Source organism: Tupaia chinensis, unplaced genomic scaffold (genome assembly GCF_000334495.1).
Source record: "Tupaia chinensis unplaced genomic scaffold, TupChi_1.0 Scaffold000392_1, whole genome shotgun sequence".
Taxonomy (NCBI): Eukaryota; Metazoa; Chordata; class Mammalia; order Scandentia; family Tupaiidae; genus Tupaia; species Tupaia belangeri.
In genome coordinates, this window is record NW_006159894.1 from 1,745,707 (window position 1) to 1,765,355 (window position 19,649).

Here is a 19,649-nt window from a genome sequence, read left to right on the forward strand (position 1 = left end):
AAAAGCCCCCAAAAAAAAAAAAAAAACGATTTTGTACACATACCCATGGTGTTTTTCAAGCCTCTGGGGCTGGATTGGAACTATGACTGTCCCTGTGGGATCTGCCTCCCCATGCACAGGGCTAAGCCACTGTGCTATGGGGCCAGGTTGGCATATTGTTTTTCTAAATTTCTCTGTGTAGGGGTATTATTTTTTTTAAAGAGAGATTTTTTGCTATAGGGCACATGTGCTCACTGGAGAGACAGAGAAAAGGTGAGAAATCACACCTCAGGGGGATGGCCCTGCTGCAGTCCCTTCTCCTCTGTTTTTCTCTTGGGATTCCAAGCATGCATGCATATGCACCCGGTGAGTTCAGGTCCGGGATTCAAGTCATGCTTATAATTTGCAATATGTAAAATTTGATATTAATGTAAAGTTATTATTCTGGTATGCTGTCCTGAAAAATACATATACCCTTAGTCTGGCTTATTGAAACACATTCACAGACACGCACGTACACCCTGGTTCTAAGTAACTGAAGTGCACACACGTATGCCTGTGTGCACACACACCCACAGTCTCATTTAGCAGAACATGTTCATGTAAGCGCACGTGTGCACGCACACACACACACACGTAATTTGTACTTTTCTGGAACACACAGAGCCTAGTTTTGTGATGCCTGTGCGTTACTTTCCAGCCCATTTTCCTAAATGAGGTTCTAGTAAAACTACCCACTGACCCTTCTGGAGATGAGCCCGTCTTCCACATTTCCCACATCGATCGTGTCTACACTCTCCGAGCAGAAAGCATAAATGAAAGGTAAGACTGTCACCTCTCCTGCACCAGGCCCCAGGGTGCACCCAAGGCGTGCCATTATCTCGGGTTGGGAGGGCCATGGCTGTTTTTCTAGAGCCTCTCAAGAGTTCGATACTTGGCATGAAATTTTCAAAATAATACGGATTTAAATTAATTTTGTTTGAGGATTTTTATTTTTTAATTGTCAGAGGATGCATGCCCTTTCCAGAGAGAGACAGAGACAGAGAGAGACAGCGAGGGAGAAAGCATGGGTTGTAGTCATGCTACAATCCCTTCTTGTCTATTTTCCCATCCTGTTAGGATTTGGGGCACACACACAGGGCCAGGATTTGAACCACAGTTGGCCATATGGATTCACCTCCCTTAACCACTAGGCTGTGGGACCAGCCCTATTTCATTTTATTTTTAAGAAATTTTTATCATTCTTTAAGATAAATGGAATATCTCAGGTTTCCCCATGCTTCCCAGGTGGCAGAAACAAATGAGATAATGATTTCAGGGTAAACAGGCTACCCAAACTCAAACCCAAACCCCTCCTTACCTGGCTCTCTTGGACAGACATCCTAGACCCCAAAGCTGCGGGTATTTTGCTTCAGTGGTGCCTTCATGACTGTCCTGGAGCCAAATGAAATAGATAATTTTCTGAAGAGTAAACATTCCAGAGAGCATTTGTGCCAAGCAAGAAAACTGGCTAACGTTATTCCATATGTGGTTCCCAGAAGAAACGCAGGAAAAACACCGAGCCCAAGTGCTTCTCCAATGCACTTTGCTCTTGCATGTAAAGCAGTTCCCAATCTGGGAAGTGGTCTTTATTCTTCTCCTGGGTGATTTGTAAAAGAGATTTCTGGCCTTATTGAGCCAAGCGAATATGGGATACTTTTCAATAAGGGAGGAAGAAGAGTCATGTGCTGATCTTTCTTCCAGAAAAGCATTTGTCACAATTTTCTTCCATGGGGACACGAATGCAGGTCTTTGATATGGTTATAAAAAGTCACTCATGCCTTTCTTATTAGTTGTAGGAATAATTATAACATCGTGTGACATAAAATCAGACTCTTTCCTGAGCCTTTGTTGTTAAAACCAAACAAAGAAAACAGAGTTCTGGAAATGGAATTTAACAGACCTGTTTGGCAACTCTCTGTCTTTTCCTGTCCAAGGACTGCCTGGGTGCAGAAAATCAAAGCTGCCTCTGAACTCTACATAGAGACGGAGAAGAAGAAGCGGGAGAAGGCCTACCTTGGTAACGTACCTTTCAGCAGCAGCATGGACCCTGCTCCCTGCAAACAGGGGCAGGAGAACTACGGGGTTGGGCCCAGACCCTGTAAAGCTAGAAGGTGCTCCTGGAGGAAGGGGAGGGGCATGAGATGGCTTAGAAGTGGGCAAAAGATGGGTGCAGAATGAGGGATGGAGGGCAAGCTCCAGAAGCAAGAATGTAAGGAGGGAGGGGTTGCTTTTGTGTGGAGCAGATACCTGAAATGGATTGTGATGCAAACCGGCATGAGAAAGGCATCTAATGTTAAAATGAAGCATTTTGGTGTTGTTTTTTTCTGCCATTACAGTCCGTTCCCAAAGGGCAACAGGTATTGGAAGGTTGATGGTGAATGTCGTCGAAGGCATTGAGTTGAAGCCCTGTCGGTCCCATGGTAAGGACCTATGAAGCCTCCTCTCTAGCATGGCTTAGTGCTGGAAGCTTTTCTTCAAAAAAAAATCAACCAGCTTTATTTTATATTTTATTTTAGTTTTTAGTTTTGTTGTAGGATGTGCATGCTCACCAAAGAGAGAGAGAAGTGAAAAAGCCCCCCCACCCACCCAAGGACAATGGCCATACCACAATCCCTTTTCCTCCGTTTTCCTCTTAAGATTTTGAGCACACATACCCAGTGTGTTTTCTAAGCTGCTGGATCCAGGACTTGAAATGTGCAGTTAGCCATGTGGGATCCAGCTGCCTTAACCTCCTTGCCACCAGCTAGACCTTATTTTAGCTTTATTTGCCAGAGGGTATGTGTACTCACTGACGAGACACAGAGAGAAGATGAGAAAGCACCCTTATGAGGATAGCCACGCTGCATTCTCTTCTCCATTGATCCTTTTGGGATTTGGGGCCCGCCTACACATGTGCCCAGTGTGTTTTGTAGGCCACCGGTCCTGAGACTCAAATCATGGAGTTGATGGTGTGGGATCCAGTCTCAACCACCACAACACCAAGTGGCCTACCCCCAACCAGCTTTTATTCCAACATACTATTTCTAATCCTGTCATTCTAGAATGGTTTTTCCAGCACTTGTTAAAAACCTACAAGTGTTCTGGGGCCGGTAAAATGGTTAAGGTGTTTGACTCCCACATGGCTGTCCATGGTTTGAGTTCTGGACCCAGTGACTTGAAACTCACTCTGGGGCACATGTGCACATGTGGCAAAATCCTGAGAAGAGAATGGAGGAAAATGGATTATAGTGTGGCCATACTCCCTGGGGAGTGATTTCTTGCTTTCTGTCTCTGTGTCTCTCCAGCAAGTACACATGTCATATAGCAAAAATTTCTCAAAATAAAATAAAAAAAAAACAAAAAACCTATAGGTGTTTACACACACACACACACACACACACACACACACACACACATCATTTCTACCATTCTGTTTTTCAGAAAGGGCTGAGTGGCTGTATTAATAAAAGCTGGGATGTAGTGTGTGGGGGCTTGAAAAAGATTGTGGAAAAATGGAATTAAAGAACAAGTTTATTTTGGTGGGAAAAGTAAAATCTACGCATAATATTTTTCATAGTACACATTCTCCATGAACTTTTTGAAGACCCCATGTAGTCTAAAGCGAGAAGACAGGAAGGGTCTTGTTCAAAATCCTGCTAATCCAATTATCTTTTCTGAGTTCAAGTATGATGCTGCATTGGAGGAGTTTTCACCCAAATACCCCAGTTAGTGCCACTTATTAATTCTGGCAACAGAGGAGGATCAAAATGAGGTGTCATTCCCGCCTGGCGAAGGCTTTTGTTCACTCCAGGCAAGAGCAACCCATACTGTGAGGTGACCATGGGCTCCCAGTGTCACATCACCAAGACGATCCAGGATACTCTGAATCCCAAGTGGAATTCCAACTGCCAGTTCTTCATCCGGGACCTGGAGCAGGAAGTTCTTTGTATCACCGTGTTCGAAAGGGACCAGTTCTCGCCAGACGGTGAGTACAAAGCAGCCCCCTCAGGACTCTCCCTCCTTCCCTGTCACTCAGCTTGCACGTTTTCTTACCTGGGAACTTGATACCCAGAATTCCTTGGGCTTCCCTTCTGAGAGATGAGGTTGGCAAAGGACAAGACTCAGTCTCCCCTGGAGGGAGGCCTTCAATGGTTGTCTTAGCAGATATGACAAAGTGTGCTTGGTGAAGATTTAGAACCGTTGCCCCAGACAAACACCTTAGCCTTTGGAAAGCAGGTGACTGCAAAGAGAAGTGTGCCTAAGAAAGAGCTTCAATATTGTTCCTTAGTCCTTGACAAAAAACCGTGCTGCTGAGACCAGCAGATAGCGTAATGGCTACACCGCTGGACTTCCATGTAATCAACTGTGGTTCGAGTCCCAGGCCCGGTGCCTTAAACTCACACCAGGCGCGTGTGTGTGTGTGTGTGCCCAAGATCCCGAGAGGAGAATGTAGTGTGTGGAGGCTTGAAAAAGATTGTGGAAAAATGGAATTAGAGAACAAGTTTATTTCGGTGGGAAAAGTGAAATCCATGCATAGTTTTTTTTTTTTTTGGAGAGATTTTCACTGTGGGGCGCGTGCGCTCGCCAGACAGACAGAGAGAGACATAGAGACAGAAAGCGAGAAATCACCCCCCAGGGGGGATGGTCACGCCGCAATCCCTTCTCCTCCATTCTCCTCTCGGGATCTTGGACACGCACGCACACGCGCCCGGCGTGAGTTTTAAGCCACCGGGTCCGGGACACGAACCGCGGTCGACTACGTGGGAGTCCAGCGACATAGCCATTACGCTAACTGCTGGTTCCCCTGCATAGTATTTTTCATAGTACACATTCTCCATGAACTTTTTGAAGGCCCCATGTATAGTCTAAAGTGAGGAGACAGGAAGAGTCTTGTTCAAAATCCTGCTAATCCTCCCCCCCGGAGGTGATTTCTCGCTTTCTGTCTCTCTGTCTCTGTCGGCGAGTGCACACACCCTATATAGCAAAAACCTCTCAAAAAGAAAACAACTAAAAAAACCCAAAAAAAAACCAAAAAAAAACAAAACAAAAAAACAAAGAAACAAACAAAAAACAAACAAACAAACAAACAACAACAACAACAAAAATACTGGGCTGCTAATGGCTTGTCTTAGTCTGTTTTGTGTCGCTATAGCAGAGTATAACAAAGCGGGCAATATATAAACAGTAGAAGTTAATGTGGCTCACAGTTCTGGAGTTGGAGAGGCCCAAGAGCATGGTGCTCGCATCCAGTGAGGGTCATCCCGTGGTGGAAGGGCAGAAGCCAGAAGTGAGCTGGTGAAACCGAAGAGCAAGAGAGGGCTGCTATTACAGCGAGCTTACTCTCGAGATAACCAATCCACTCCTGAGATAATGGCATTAATCCACTAACAAGGGCAAAGCCTCGTGATCTAATCACCTCTTAAATCTGTTAACACTATTACAGTGGCAGTTAAGTTTCAACATGATTTTTTTGTGGGAACATTCGAATCATAGCATTGATGAAACTGGTCAATGGAGCAAGAAGAACGTTAGCTCATGACAGGTGTGGCAAAATTCATTGGCGCCCTTTGGATGACATTTCTGGTTAGGCAAAGGGATGCAACTGTGTTGGAGGCAATGTTCCTACAAAGAGCTTTCTGCTTCAAACCTGGGAAAGAATGGTCTCTGGCCAATGATTCCAAGAAACTACCCCTCTGTCCCTCAACACAATAAAAATCAGAGAGTAAGTTTAAAGATTATCTCAGGTAAGCTGTGGCATGGTGGCTAAGGAGGCTGGATCCTATATGGCTGACTGTGCAGTTCGAATACTGGAGCTGGCAGTTTGAAGAGTATACCAGGTACATATATAGCCAAAATCCCAAAAGGAAAATAGAGAAGGGATTGCAGTGTGACCATACCCCCAGGAGTACTTTCTCACTTTCCTTCTCTTTCTGTCTCTCTCTGGCAAGTGTGCTTGCCCTATAGCAAGTTTAAAAAAAAAAAATTATTGAGGACCAGCAGGTGCCATGGTGGTTAAGGTACTGGACTCCCACATGGCCAACTGCAGTTCAAGTCCCAGACCTGGCAGCTTGCTTTCTCTCTTTCTCTCTGCTGAGCACACATGCCCTATAGTAAATTAAAATAATAATAATAATAAATAAAATTAAATAGGGAGCGGCAGATTGTGTAATGGTTACGTTGCTGGACTCCCATGTAGTCATCCATGGTTTGAGTCCCAGACTCAGCAGCTTAAAACTCACGCTGGGCATGTGTGTGTGAGTGGTCAAAATCCCAAGAGGAGAACAGAGAAGGGATTGTGGTGTGGCCACCCCCACTGAGGGGTGACTTCTCGCTTTCTGTCTCTCTGTATCTCTGGCAAGCTCACATACATTAGAGCAAAATTCTCTTTTAAATAATGTTAAAATTAATTTTAAAAAGATTATCATCTCAATTTAATTATGATCAAAGGAGTATAATTAAGTGCTGGGAGTGAGGGTCTAAAGCAGTCATTATCTGTGCACAGCTTACATGGCTCCGCATGGCCTTTATGTTTTAGTACTTTTTTTTTTTTTGAGAGGTTTTTGCTATAGGGCGCGTGCGCTCGCCAGACAGACAGAGAGAGACAGAGAGGAAGTGAGAAATCACCCCCCAGGGGAATGGTCACGCCGCAATCCCTTCTCCTCCATTCTCCTCTCGGGATCTTGGGCACGGACTCACACACGCCCGGCGTGAGTTCTAAGCCACCGGGTCCGGGACGCGAACCGTGGTCGACTACATGGGAATCCAGTGACATAGCCATTACGCTAACTGCTGGTTCCCTATGTTTTAGTACTTTTCATATGAGTTACGTCATTAGAAGTTCCGTGACAGAAACAGCCACATAACTAGTTAGATGTTAGAGCTGGGCCAGGACAGGCTGACTCCCAAGTCCATGTTCTTGACCTCTGTATTTTATTGTCAACTTCTTTTTTCTTTTTTGAGAGGTTTTTGCTACAGGGCTCATGCGCTCACCAGAAAGACAGAGACAGAGAGACAGAAAGGGAGAAATCACCCCCCAGGGGGGATGGCCATGCCGCAATCCCTTCTCCTCCTGTACCCCACATGATTTTTTTTTTTTTTTGGAGAGATTTTCACTGTAGGGCGCGTGCGCTCGCCAGACAGACAGAGAGAGACATAGAGACAGAAAGCAAGAAATCACCCCCCAGGGGAGATGGTCACACCGCAATCCCTTCTCCTTCAGAAATCACCCCCCAGGGGAGATGGTCACACTGCAATCCCTTCTCCTTCATTCTCCTCTCGGGATCTTGGGCACGCACACACACGCGCCCGGCGTGAGTTTTAAGCCACCGGGTCCGGGACACAAACCGCAGTCGACTACGTGGGAGTCCAGCGACATAGCCATTACGCTAACCGCTGGTTCCCTACTGGGCATGATTTTAAGCCACCAGGTCCAAGACTCGAACCACGGTTGACTACATGGGAGTCCAGTGACATAGCCATTACGCCAACTGCTGGTCCCTATTTTCAACTTCTATTCTGATAAGTAAAGATTTAGGGCTGGATTTTTGTCTTCTTTTTTTAAAAATGAAGGATCATAACACATTGACAACCTCACTGGGGAATGAGTTGGGAATCCTAGTGCTGGTTTTATATTAGAAGTTATTCCCAAGCAATTCACATCAGGCAAAGTAAACCTATTTCTGCCCACCAAAAGAATTCTCAGGTTGGGACCAGCAGATGGTGTAATTGCTATGTCGCTGGACTCCCACGTAGTCGACTGCGGTTTGTGTCCCGGACCCGGTGGCTTAAAACTCACGCCGGGCGCGTGTGTGTGCGTGCCCAAGATCCCTAGAGGAGAATGGAGGAGAAGGGATTGGGGCATGACCATCCCCCCTGGGGGGTGATTTCTCGCTTTCTGTCTCTCTATCTTTCTGGCAGTCCTGTCTGTCTCTCTGTCTCTCTGTCTCTCTGTCTCTCTCTGTCTTTCTGGGGATCTTCTCCGTCTTTCTAAATGGTCCTGTCCGTTTAGCAGCATTGTGTATTTGCATAGCACTCAACAGATTTTCAGACACATTCACATCCATTCTCATATTGTCAGTCATCCACTATTTGATGAAATGTGTTAAGATTATTCCAGAGTCGGGAACTAGCAGTTAGCGTAATGGCTATGTCGCTGGACTCCCACGTAGTCGACCGCGGTTCGCATCCCGGACCTGGTGGCTTAAAACTCACGCCGGGTGCGTGTGCGTGCGTGCCCAAGATCCCAAGAAGAGAATGGAGGAGAAGGGATTGCGGTGTGACCATCCCCCCTGGGGGGTGATTTCTCGCTTTCTGTCTCTCTGTCTCTCTCTCTGTCTTTCTGGTGAGCGCACGCACCCTATAGCCAAAACCTCTCCAAAAAAAAAAAAAAAAAGAGATTATTCCAGAGTCTGTCTGGATGCATACAGCTTACACACTGTTACCACCTCTCCCACCTCCTCTAGTTTGCCCTGGAATATACAGAGGGGCAGTATAGAGACCAGCCAATCTCACCATCCTTGACTCTTCTCAAAGGGGTGTTAACTTCACACAGCAAGAATGTGTTGACAACCCTTAGGAGAAATCACTGTCTCATTTCTAGCCTCCAAATAGTTGTCTTTCTTCCAAATAGTTTTTTCTTTCTTTATGAGAGAGAAGAAAAGGAAGAGAGCCAGAGATAGGTATTTATATAATTATTATTATTATTTAGGTTTTTGCCATAAGTCATGTGCATTTGCTAGAGAGAGACAAGGAGAGAGAGAGAGAAAGTCACAATGCCAGGGGGATGGCCATGTCACCATCCTTTCTTCTCCATTCTTTTCTCGGGATTTTGGGCATGCACACACATGTGCCTGGCATGATTTTCAAGCGGCTGGGTTCAGGACTTGAACCACAGTCAGCCATGGGGGAGTCTAGCATCTTAACCACTGTGCCACTTGCTGGTCCTAAGGTAGGTACTCCTGATAGGATCTTGCTGTGTCATGGTCCTTCTGCCCTCGCCTCACACTTAGTTACCATCACAGTTGCACATAACCATACCCGGCATTGAGGTTGACCTGGGAACCCAACCCAGGCCTCTCATGTGGCCTTTAGCCTCCTAAACGGTAGCTTTTCATGCCACTGTGTCTGGGCCTGGGTGATATTTTCAAAATTCACCATAATCACAAATTGTGCAACTGATATGACATTTGCATTCACATCACCTCTTAGAAAGCTTATAGCCCTTTGGAGGTCCAAAGTGTGGGCTCCGTTGTTGTTTCATTAGTTTACTGATTCTTGCAAACTCAAGGGGGAGTGTACCAATTCATCAGGGGATTCCCCACCAAATACAGTCCTGGAAGAGAAGGAATTCTCTGTCTGAACAGGGTCTGTCTGTTCTCCTTTCAGATTTTTTGGGTCGGACAGAGATCCGCGTGGCAGACATCAAGAAAGACCAGGGCTCCAAGGGACCAGTTACCAAGTGTCTTCTGCTGCACGAGGTCCCCACAGGAGAGATTGTGGTTCGCTTGGACCTACAGTTGTTTGATGAGCCGTAGGGAGTGGCCCCAGGATGTGCTCAGCAGAGTTCCAGCCAAGGCAGCCATGCTGTCTGGACTTGTGTTCCTCTGTAAGAACCCACCATTTGGTGTTCAGTCACAGGGCAATGGGACAGCAAAGACAGGCCCTTCAAAGTTTCTAGGAATAATTCTTGACAATCCTCCCCTTCCCCAACAATGTCCTATTTTGTGAAACAAAACTATTTTCATTTGTCCTCACTGCAGGTCTCATCATGGATTCTAAAGTCTCTGAAATTCCCCCACTAGATTTGGTTGAGAGTCTGGTCCTTCGCCAGACTTGAGGCATGGGTCTGGCTAGTATGAAGTAGATTTATAAATGCACTGTGTGTATTTTTGAAGAACTCATGTATCCTCCTCTTTCTTACCTCCACCAGCTCTCAGTGGGCCACCTTGGCCTAAAATGCCGTCTTTGGTGTGTTTAGAAATCATGATGATGGTCCTGTCACTGCTTCTGAATCTCATTCCCCACAGGGAAAGGCTGCCCTGGTTCTGATCACTTGTGATGGCTCCTGCTCTTGCACTGGCTTAGCTCCTTAAAGAGCTGGTCCATGGAGGATTCAGCATGTGTGCTGTTTCAGCCATTCCAGTCTCTTCTAGGCCTTGCATTAATCTGTCAATGAATATGCACTGGTGGGCCATTGAGTGATTAAATTCTGATTCCCAGCATGCTTGGAAGATGGTCTCGGAAGCTCATTGTCTACAAAGTTATGCTCTGCTGGATTAGATCGCTGCAGGCCACCAGAAAGGCAACTTCACAATGTCTTTGAGTCCTGATTGCCCATCATTGTTGAAAAAGTCTCTTAACTCAGAGGTCCTGTAATGTTTCATGACACAACTTGTCACTGGTGACCAGCTCTGAGCCTTTCTGTGCTTGAATGTATTGGATCCTGACCGTCATGAAATTCCAGCAACTGTCTTTGGTATGATCTTTCAAAAATATGTCCTGGATACCCAAGGCATGAAAAGGAAAAAAATGGCAAGCAGAAGGTGAATGGAAAGATGAGAAGAAAATCCGTTATGTGGTAAGGGAAAGACCTGTGAAGCAAACAAGCCTCTCAGCTCCAGGAAGGAAGATCTAAAGTTCTTTCCCACTCCAGCCACACACACCCCCCCAACCTCTCAGTCGTGGAAATCTGTGTAGTGTCGCCAGAGTCAGGGCATGTACGACCATAGCCAAGCTGTTTGGTTTGAGTTCTTTGAAGTTTTCCCCCTTAAATGACAGGAGAGAGGCCGGTTAGTTAGATAATAACTTGATTTGCTAATGAAAAATGTGGGCCATATTTTGTTCGCATGTTCATGTTCTCATAATCCTAGTTTATCATGGTCATGAAATGTTCTTTGCATGTTCTCTTTGGTACTGCAATCTAGCTTCCCGGCATGCGATGGTGTTCTCTTTGACTGTAGGTCCTTAGACTTTACTTAGGTCTGTAGAAGCACCTTCTGAACGATGGCATCAGCGTAGTGACAGAGCACCTGCTTCGCTGGGAACCGGATGCCTCGTGTTGTCATTTCCCATAATGGTCCTGTCACATTTCAAGCAATTTTTTAAAAGTGTATGTTGGAAAGGACAACAAAGTTTACATTTCATATTTTTAAGAAACACTTTATTATTTATTTATTGCAGATAGTGTAGAATTTTGTATCCAAGAACAACAGACATACGTATTTTTTGAACTAAGCAGATAAACCCTTTAGTTAGAAACTTTCAACTGAACATGTTGAAGACCAAGTTTGACTTCAGGCATGCATTTGTTTACCACTTCCCAGCAGAAAACATGGTGAAAATACTTTACGTTTATATTTTTTGATGTTGTTAAGAAACCGTTTCAAATGAAATCTCCAAATAGACACGTAAGTCATGCTTTTCCTCTTTCTATAGCCGTGCAGTTTGTTCCGTGTATTTATGAAGGGCATGTTACCATGACAGGAAAAAGTACTGAATGTGTAAGTGGGGTAGTGCTGGGTCACCATTCCAGTTCCTCCTTTCTGTTCTCCCCTCTTCCATGGATTTTATTTTTGTGTTAATGTTGGACATCACTGTTCGTGTATGTAGGGTGTGGTATGCACAATGACAACTTTTTAGAACCCTTTGAGGTCCTAGGTCACTCACTTGTTGCGTCCCATTATTGGAATTAATGTAGCATGAAAAAGCAGTATGTGAGTCTTGTTTTCTCCAAGTGACTCTTGAGCGTCCTTAAGATGCTCTCCCAGTGTAGCAAGTTCCTTATTAGTGTCCTTCTATCTACTGGTGTAATTTGGGATATGACTGATTGTACTTTTGGATGAGCTAGGCTGGCCCTCAGATTCGACTGTGATTCATGAGTCATTTGGGGGGTTACAGGAACATGGGTGAAACATGAAGCATCACTCTTGGACTTCTATTACTTCACATCTGTGTTTTTGACCTTCTGGACTACATTCCATTGAGATGAAATGCCCCTTGCCATTAAGGAGTCTGTCTCCTAGCACTTCGCTTTCTAAATATAAGTTTTCTCTAAGCCACTGCATCCTAGCATCCTGATCTCAGCGTTTTAGACACCCACAAGCATGCCCTTTCTCTGAGCCATGCTGCAGCTCTTCCTGTATACTCTGACTTCCTCTAGACTCTTTTCCGGTCACATGGCTGTGCTCTGGCCCCAGTCATCTTCTAAGGACAGGAGCTCTTGGGCTGGACCGTCCTTATTGACCAGCTCTCCCAGAGGGACAGTCTATGTCCTGATCCCTTTGGGGTAGGGCTTCTCTCTTATACCGTTTCCGATGGCAGGTAGATAGCAGCAGCAGCTCCTGGAGACCACAAGAACCTGAAGACTTGGTTCAATCAGATCCAGGCCTACCCTATTCTGGCAAGAGGTACCTTTCTAGGCTAGTCACAGGCATGTTTGTGATACAGGAGCCGGGCCTCTTGTTTGATTCTTGGATAACGTGCCCCTGTCCTCTGACAGCACAGAGGAAAGCTCTGCTTCTCAAGAACGTGCATGTAAGAGGGGGCCTTTTTATTCATCTTTCCTTTTTGCAGAACTACTGAAAAAGAATGACGTAAGAATATGAAGTAACTGATTTCATCTGGTTGAGTATCTTTGAATTCAGTCAGAAAAAGTCCCATCAGAAAATGGGTACAATTGATAACTTGGATTTTATCTTATCTCAGTAACTGGTACCAGACCCAGTGTGTCTTCCAGGCCTATATTCCAGAGTCAGGGGAACTGGGTGCTAGAACCATTGGGGAGGGTTGGGGAAAATGGGTGCTAGGACCATTGGGGAAAGATGATCGCAGGTCTGCCTTCCGTGGCCCAGAGACTGTCTCTCCAGGAGCTGGCTGAGGCAAGTGTAACGCCATTAGCCACACAGCATGAGGGGATTCTAGCACAGTAGTCAGTGGAGCTGGAGATCAAGGGGGACATGGACCGTGCACTTCTGATTTTTTTTTTTGGAGAGGTTTTTGCTATAGGGTACGTGCGTTCACCAGACAGACAGAGAGAGACAGAGAGATAGAAAACGAGAAATCACCCCCCATGGGGGATGGCCATGCCGCAATCCCTTCTCCTCCATTCTCCTCTCGGGATCTTGGGCACGCACACACACGCGCCCGGCATGAGTTTTAAGCCACCGGGTCTGGGACTCGAACCACGGTCAGCTACATGGGAGTTCAGCGACATAGCCATTACGCTAACTGCTGGTTCCACTTCTGATTTTATTTGAAAGGTGGAGATCTTGGAGAGTATTTCAGAATTTGTCAATACCCTCTACGAGGAAAAAAAGGTTACTCTAGCTGTAACCCAAATAGTTTTTTCCCTAGTTGGTTGGGCCTAGTTGGTAATCTATAAGAAGACATTGTGTTTTGAGTATATACCAACTTTAAGAATTGCCATTGGAAATAGAAAGTATGATTTGATTTGATTTATAACTCTCCCTTCCCTTTCAGCATTGGAGATGTGGTTTGTAGCAGACATAGCACTTTTACATAGACAGGCAGTACACTTCAGATATAACAGGTTCATTGCAGGCTTGGGGTTAGTGTAAGATTTGTAATAGGTCTGCTTGTTCCAGATATACTTGTTTACAAGTTTAGAGCATCCTAGGCCAGAAAGTGGTGAAAACAAATGCACCTGGACATTTTTGTTTTGCTTGCAGGTATCAGCGCTTTGGCTTATACCAGGAAGAACTGCAATCGGTAGCCCCTGAAACCTGTGGCACTGTGGAGCCCTAGGACAGTGCAGTCTGGAGTCTCTGTAATAGACGTTTGGTAAAACAAACACCTTTTCTTTGCACCTGGGGGCCCTAATGTGCCTGCCAGGGACTTCCCCTTGCTGCCAGGAATGGCCCAGATCAGCTGCCAAGTCTCACCTGGTAGGGCCCTGAGTCATGTTTCATAGGTGCTGCTTAGTATTGTGTAAACATAGTTGGGATTTCCATTGTCCTTCTTTCCCTGGAATGCCCAGGGAGACCAACTTCTTAACCTCTGAGTTTCTGATTCATTCGTTCAAAGGATACATTGAAGTTGGATCCATTTCTGGGAAGGCGGGCATCAGATGAGGGTTGTTTGGCCAGCCTGTGCTCTGGAACAGATCTCGGGGACAGAGCCAGACTGGTACAAATAGCAAGTACTTCCCTCGTACAGTTCCGACCTGCCTGGGCTACCGTAGGGTAGGTTAGGAATCACAGCTCAGGAATGTTGATTATATTGAGCTGTGGGCTTCCTCCATCTCCTGTATAAAAACACACAGTTCCTTTTAGGGAGGCTCAGTGCTCAATAAAATGAGGACATTTTCTTTTCTTTTTCTCCCTCTCTCTTTAAACTCTACTGTAATTGCTGACCTGCCTCAGACTTGTCATTGTGCTTCAGGCTATACCCACAAGGTGACAGCCTAAAGCAGTATAAAGAAGAACAGGGAGGGGGACCTGCAGGTGGTGTGATGGTTAAGGTGCTGGACACTCCCACATGGCCGACCAGGGTTTGAGTCCTGAATCTGGTGGCTTGCTTTCTCACTTCCTCTCTCACTCTCACCCTCTGTCTCTCTCTGGTCAAATTAAAAAATAAATGAATGAATACATAAAATAATTAATAAAGAAAAGACCAGGGACTGGTCAGTGGCATAGTGGTGACCCTGTTCAAGGCTGACCCACATGCAAAGGTTCCAGGGTTCATGTCCAGAGATCTCTGAGTACACTGGGCATGTCCTGCAGCCTGGCTGCGGCTAGGGGTAGATTGTGTGTCAAGATGCCATTAGGGGTGCTGTCTCTGTCTCTTCTTTTTCTCCTTCTCACTCATGAAAGAAATAATTAAAAAATGAAAAGATGAAGAAGAAGAAAGCACAAAGACTGAGGGTGAAAAGAAACTCAACAGGCCCTGAGCAGCTCCCTCCAGATCTTTAGCTGACTTGGTCATACTGGTTTGAGAAGAGCCAGGTGACAGCTGTCCAGCAACTTATCCCTTTTGGGGGCTCCACAGATGACATGGTCCCAGGAGAGGCAGCCCTAGACCCATTTGTAGCCCCCAGGCCCTACGTGCCAGATCTGTCTATGATGAAGCCGCAGCCCATCCCTGCTTGCCTGGTCATGGTGGCTAGTTTTCCAAGGGCAACCCCTGGAACCAGGGCCAGCCTTCTAGAGTGAGTATTTCCCAGGAGCCCTTGGGTACTTTGACTCTATTTTGAACGGTTCTGATTAATTAATGCTGCTTTGTGAGGGGTTATTCAAAGAAATCATGAAGACCTATTACCGTTTGACATAGCATGGAAGAAGTAACTGTCTTAACAAAATGACACATACACACGCACACACCCCATCCCTGGGTTTCCTCTTTCTGAGTAAGGTTCCTTCTCCTCTGTACTTGGAAAGTTCTAGAACTCCCATTTCCTCACCTTGCATTGTATTAGATCCAGAATATGTTTGTAGGTCATCAGGCTCAACTGAGGTCCTTAAGCTTTTATTCATAGGTATCAGAAAGGAATCTATTCCTGATCAGCATGGGAAACTTATTCCACAGGAAAGAGAAACATCTAAGCACTCTCTCTGTCTTGCAAGCATTAAAACCCAGACACCAACACATCGGAAAGTTGCATCTCTGGCTGCGATCTCTCAGCAACATCAAGATTCAGGGAGTGCCCTTTACTAGTCCACGCCACCTTCCAAGGGGCTGGGGACAGCAAGGACGGGCCCACCTTTGTGGTTTTCAAACCTAAGTGTAGATCCAATTGTGTTTTTTTAGAGAGGTTTTTGCTATAGAGTGCGTGCATTCACCAGAAAGAGACAGAGAGATAGAAAGCGAGAAATCACCCCCAGGGGGGATGGCCACGCTGCAATCCCTTCTCCTCCATTCTCCTTGGGATCTTGGGCACGCACACACACACGCCCAGTGTGAGTTTAAGCCACCAGGTCCGGGACTCGAACCGCGTTTGACTACATCAGAGTTCAGCGACATAGCCATTACGCTAACTGCTGGTCCCAGTGTAGATCCAATTTTAAGTTCTTAAACAGCACCCAACCCTTACACAAATTGATATCCACCTCCCAATAAGTATTTTAGTTCCATGCAGTTCTTCCATGAAAAGGAATAGTCTTCCATGGCCTTGGGGGCATCAGATAACACCCACGTAGCTGATTTTTAACACTATATGTGGAAGTCGTGTTTCAGGGTACATTTGCCCCTGGTGTGTGGCAGAATGTTTTGTGAATTGTGTGGGTTTTTTGTTGTTGTTTAAATTGCCATATGATGCATGTGCTCTCTTGGGGAAGGGACAAGAGCAAGAGCACCCAATGGGGCATGGTCATGTCTATCTTTTCCCTCTGTTTCTTTATCCCATCAGGATTTGGGGCACACGTGCACATGCATCTGGCATGTTTTCAACTGCTGGGGTTAGGATTTAAACTGCAGTCATCCATACGTGACCTGGTTCCCTAGGCTGCGAGGCTCTGGGCTGGCCCCATGAGTCGTGTTGTTGTTGTTGTTTTCAGTCTTTGCTACAGGGCGCATACACTCACTAGAGACACACAAAGAGAAACAGAAAGTGAGAAGTCACCCTCTAGGGGAGGTGACCATGCCACAATCCATTCTACTCTCCATTCTACTCTTTATCTTGGACGCACACACACACACACATGCTCCTGGCATGATTTTTCAAGCCGTAGCGTCGGCCGTGTGGGAATCCAACGCCTTAAACTTCATGCCACCTGCTGGCCCCTAAGTTGTGTTTTAATAGGACTCTGTGTTATTTTCTACACCAGTCTGTACTGTTACTATCATTGGATAAGTGTGAATATTTTAGTATACAATGCCCACCAATTAAAACTGTGTTCTGAAGTGGATTTATTTGGTCAGCCTTGAAATAATTCAGCTTTGTCCTATTTCCTGAGAATTAACCAGCAAAACAAGTTGTCTTTGTATGCAGTAGTAGGAAGACATATTTCCTTCTAGGAATTCTGATTTTATATTCATCATTTGAAAGAATTAATATTCCTGTGGGAGACCGTGATTCTAAAACTATATTCCTCTACGTTTTTCTTCTCGTACTGGAATCATATTGCTTCTGGTTCTGGTAAAGGGAGAAGAGGCCAATGAACCCCTAAAGGTGGTACTTCGCAGCATTTGCTTAAATAGCTTCAGCTGCCTTTCTAGCCACAGTCACCCCTCAGGGGAGGGAGGTCTCCCAGCTGGACTCTTGCTGGGCTTGCTGGGCAGATTCTCAAGGTGATGGCTCCCTCTGCTGGACTTCCAGAACATTACCCTGTGTATATATCACAGAAAGGACTTGCTGGTCATCCAAGTCCCTTCTGCAGTGGAGACAGGGCAAGAAAATTATGTGAGCCACACCAAGGGGAGACTGGAGGCGGGAGAGGGATTTACCTTGCACTCTTAGGCTCTCCGGTGAAACCGCAGGTCCCTACTGCTGGGGAACAGGCTGCGAAAGTCCCTGGCCTTCATGACTTTACTGCATCTGTTTCAGCGGGAGCCTCAGATTCAATGCCCACCCAGAGGAGGCCCCTCCCTCCAGCAAGTGTTCTAGAAGCCATGCCCGCTCTACTTGGATTGGACAACAGCCTGTACTGGCAGACTTTGGCTTCTGGACTTTGGCTTTAGAACTGGAGGTGTGATGCTACAGCTCATTGCATGGGCATGTGTGTGTTGTGTGTGAGCGTGCACGTGCACCAAGGGTTGGGGCGATTGGACGTGTGGATTAGAAAGGAACACAGGAAACACATTCCTACCCTCCCATCACCCTCAGGACCAGGTGTATAAATTGTGATCTGAATACAAAATAAACATATGAGACCCCTTGTTCAAAATGGTCAAGAATTATAAGACAAGACAGGGGCCAGACACAGTGCCAGAGGTAGCATGCTACTCTGCAATGCTGATAGCTCGGGCTTCAGTTCCCAGGTCGGCCCATACATTGCCAGGCATGCACACATGGGTGCTCATGGTGCTTAAGGGTGCTTGTCTCTCTCACTCCACTCTCACTCGTGAAATAAATGAATAAATAAATAAGCTTAAAAAATAGTAATTACAAGATACCAACAGCAGAGCATCAAGGCAACCTTTCAGAGAACAGGGTCCGGGTGCCCGTGTAGATCACATGCCTGTGAGGCTGCCCTGCTGGCCACTCTGTTTTCATGTGGTTCCAAGAGCAGGTGAGGCTTCATCTTGGGCCTTCTCAAGCTGAAAGGTCTCCCTGGTGGGCTGTGGAGGGTTAGGCTGGGTGTCTGCTTTTGTTTCCTAAAAGTGCAAATGGTCTGAGCTATAATAGCTAGAGGTGCCAGAACCCAAGCCCTTTGTGGACAGATGAGTCCTGGCTGCAGAGGGGGCCACTGGCCGTGGTGGTGGGAGTCAGTCCCTGGGCTCTGGGGCAGGGCACGTCAGAGGGTGCCGTGTGGTCTGCACGCCTTTACCATGTAACTCACAGCTGTGAAGTATGGCCCTTTCTGTTGAGCATTAGTTGTCCACCAGTGGGGGGCTTCTCCTCTTTCCTGGTAGGACAAGGAGGCTTTTCCAAACTCCTGCTCTCTAAGAAAAGGGAAGAGGATCACAGATGCTCAGCGCCCCTTCCTCCTCGTTTTTCTGGCTGCCGTTCCCAGAGAGAGGCAGGGGCAGTGGTGCAAAGCCAGCACCTCCACCTCCCTGCCCTGACTGGGCCCAGTGGTCTGCAGTGTTTGGGAGGGACCCTGCTTCTTAGAGTGGAAAGGGCCCTTGGTGTGAGTAGTCTCAGGTTCTAGAAGACCAAGCTCCAAGAGCAGGTGGCCAAGGGGCTGACCCCCCGCCATGTACTCGTTGCTTTCTTTCGCAGCCTTTACTTTTGCTGGGCTGGACACTGCGAACTTCTGCATTTCTGCTGGCTTTTTGCAAACTGGTCTCATTTCTACACACATAGAGCAATAATCTTTACTCTGTTCCCGATTCCGAGATTTCCATGTTTGCTAGTAGAAATGTTGACAGAAGGTTGAACAGAATTACAAACCCATCCCACACGGGTTAGATTGAGTTGCCTCAGAAGAAATAGCAAATTATAGCTTTGTTTCTGCATCAAATGCAATCTTCCAAATTGTTGGAAATTCTGGACGTATTCTCTGAAAGTGTTTAATTAATGATTGTGTCAGCAGTAGTTTTAATGAATGGCATTTTGAGGTACATTTTATAAATCAACATCCTTCACATGTCATCTGCTAAATATTCACTGTGTCAGAAAGTAGATATTCTAGCAGGTTCTTCATTAATGATATTTAGTTTTAGACATGCGTCAAAAACACATGCTGCCAATCACCCAAGGATCTTTCAACATGAACTCATCTTCAGATCTTGGCCTTGTAAGACCCTGCAAACTGAAGTATCCTCCTCCTCCTCTTCTTCTTACCTCTTCATAGCCCCGCGTAGACAGGGGAGTTGGCCACCATGTCACTCGTGTTGTGCTGCCTTTGCTCCACTAGCTTTGCACCCTCACATGTAGAGGTGGTGAACCTATGTGTAAATACATGTATACAGGTGAGAAACTGTGACCAAAATGTCCTCTGTATGATAATCAGCTCGCAGCTTCTGGTTTTCTGCATTTTATACAGTTCCCAGCTAAAAAAAAAAAAAAAAAAAAAAATGAAGACTTCCTCCAC

The 19,649-nt window shown here is 46.0% G+C and overlaps 1 protein-coding gene across 1 annotated transcript in view; it reads left to right on the top strand.

The window, feature by feature from the left end:
- Positions 1-11,698, top strand: part of ITSN1 (intersectin 1) — a 268,969-nt gene extending 257,271 nt beyond the window's left edge. The window contains exons 38-42 of the mRNA XM_006153903.3: positions 680-801; positions 1,956-2,038; positions 2,358-2,441; positions 3,812-3,985; positions 9,385-11,698. Of these exons, the coding sequence (XP_006153965.1) occupies positions 680-801; positions 1,956-2,038; positions 2,358-2,441; positions 3,812-3,985; positions 9,385-9,533 (612 nt within the window). The 3' untranslated portion in view covers positions 9,534-11,698. The remainder of the gene's footprint in view (positions 1-679; positions 802-1,955; positions 2,039-2,357; positions 2,442-3,811; positions 3,986-9,384) is intronic.
- The last annotated feature ends 7,951 nt before the right edge of the window (positions 11,699-19,649 follow it).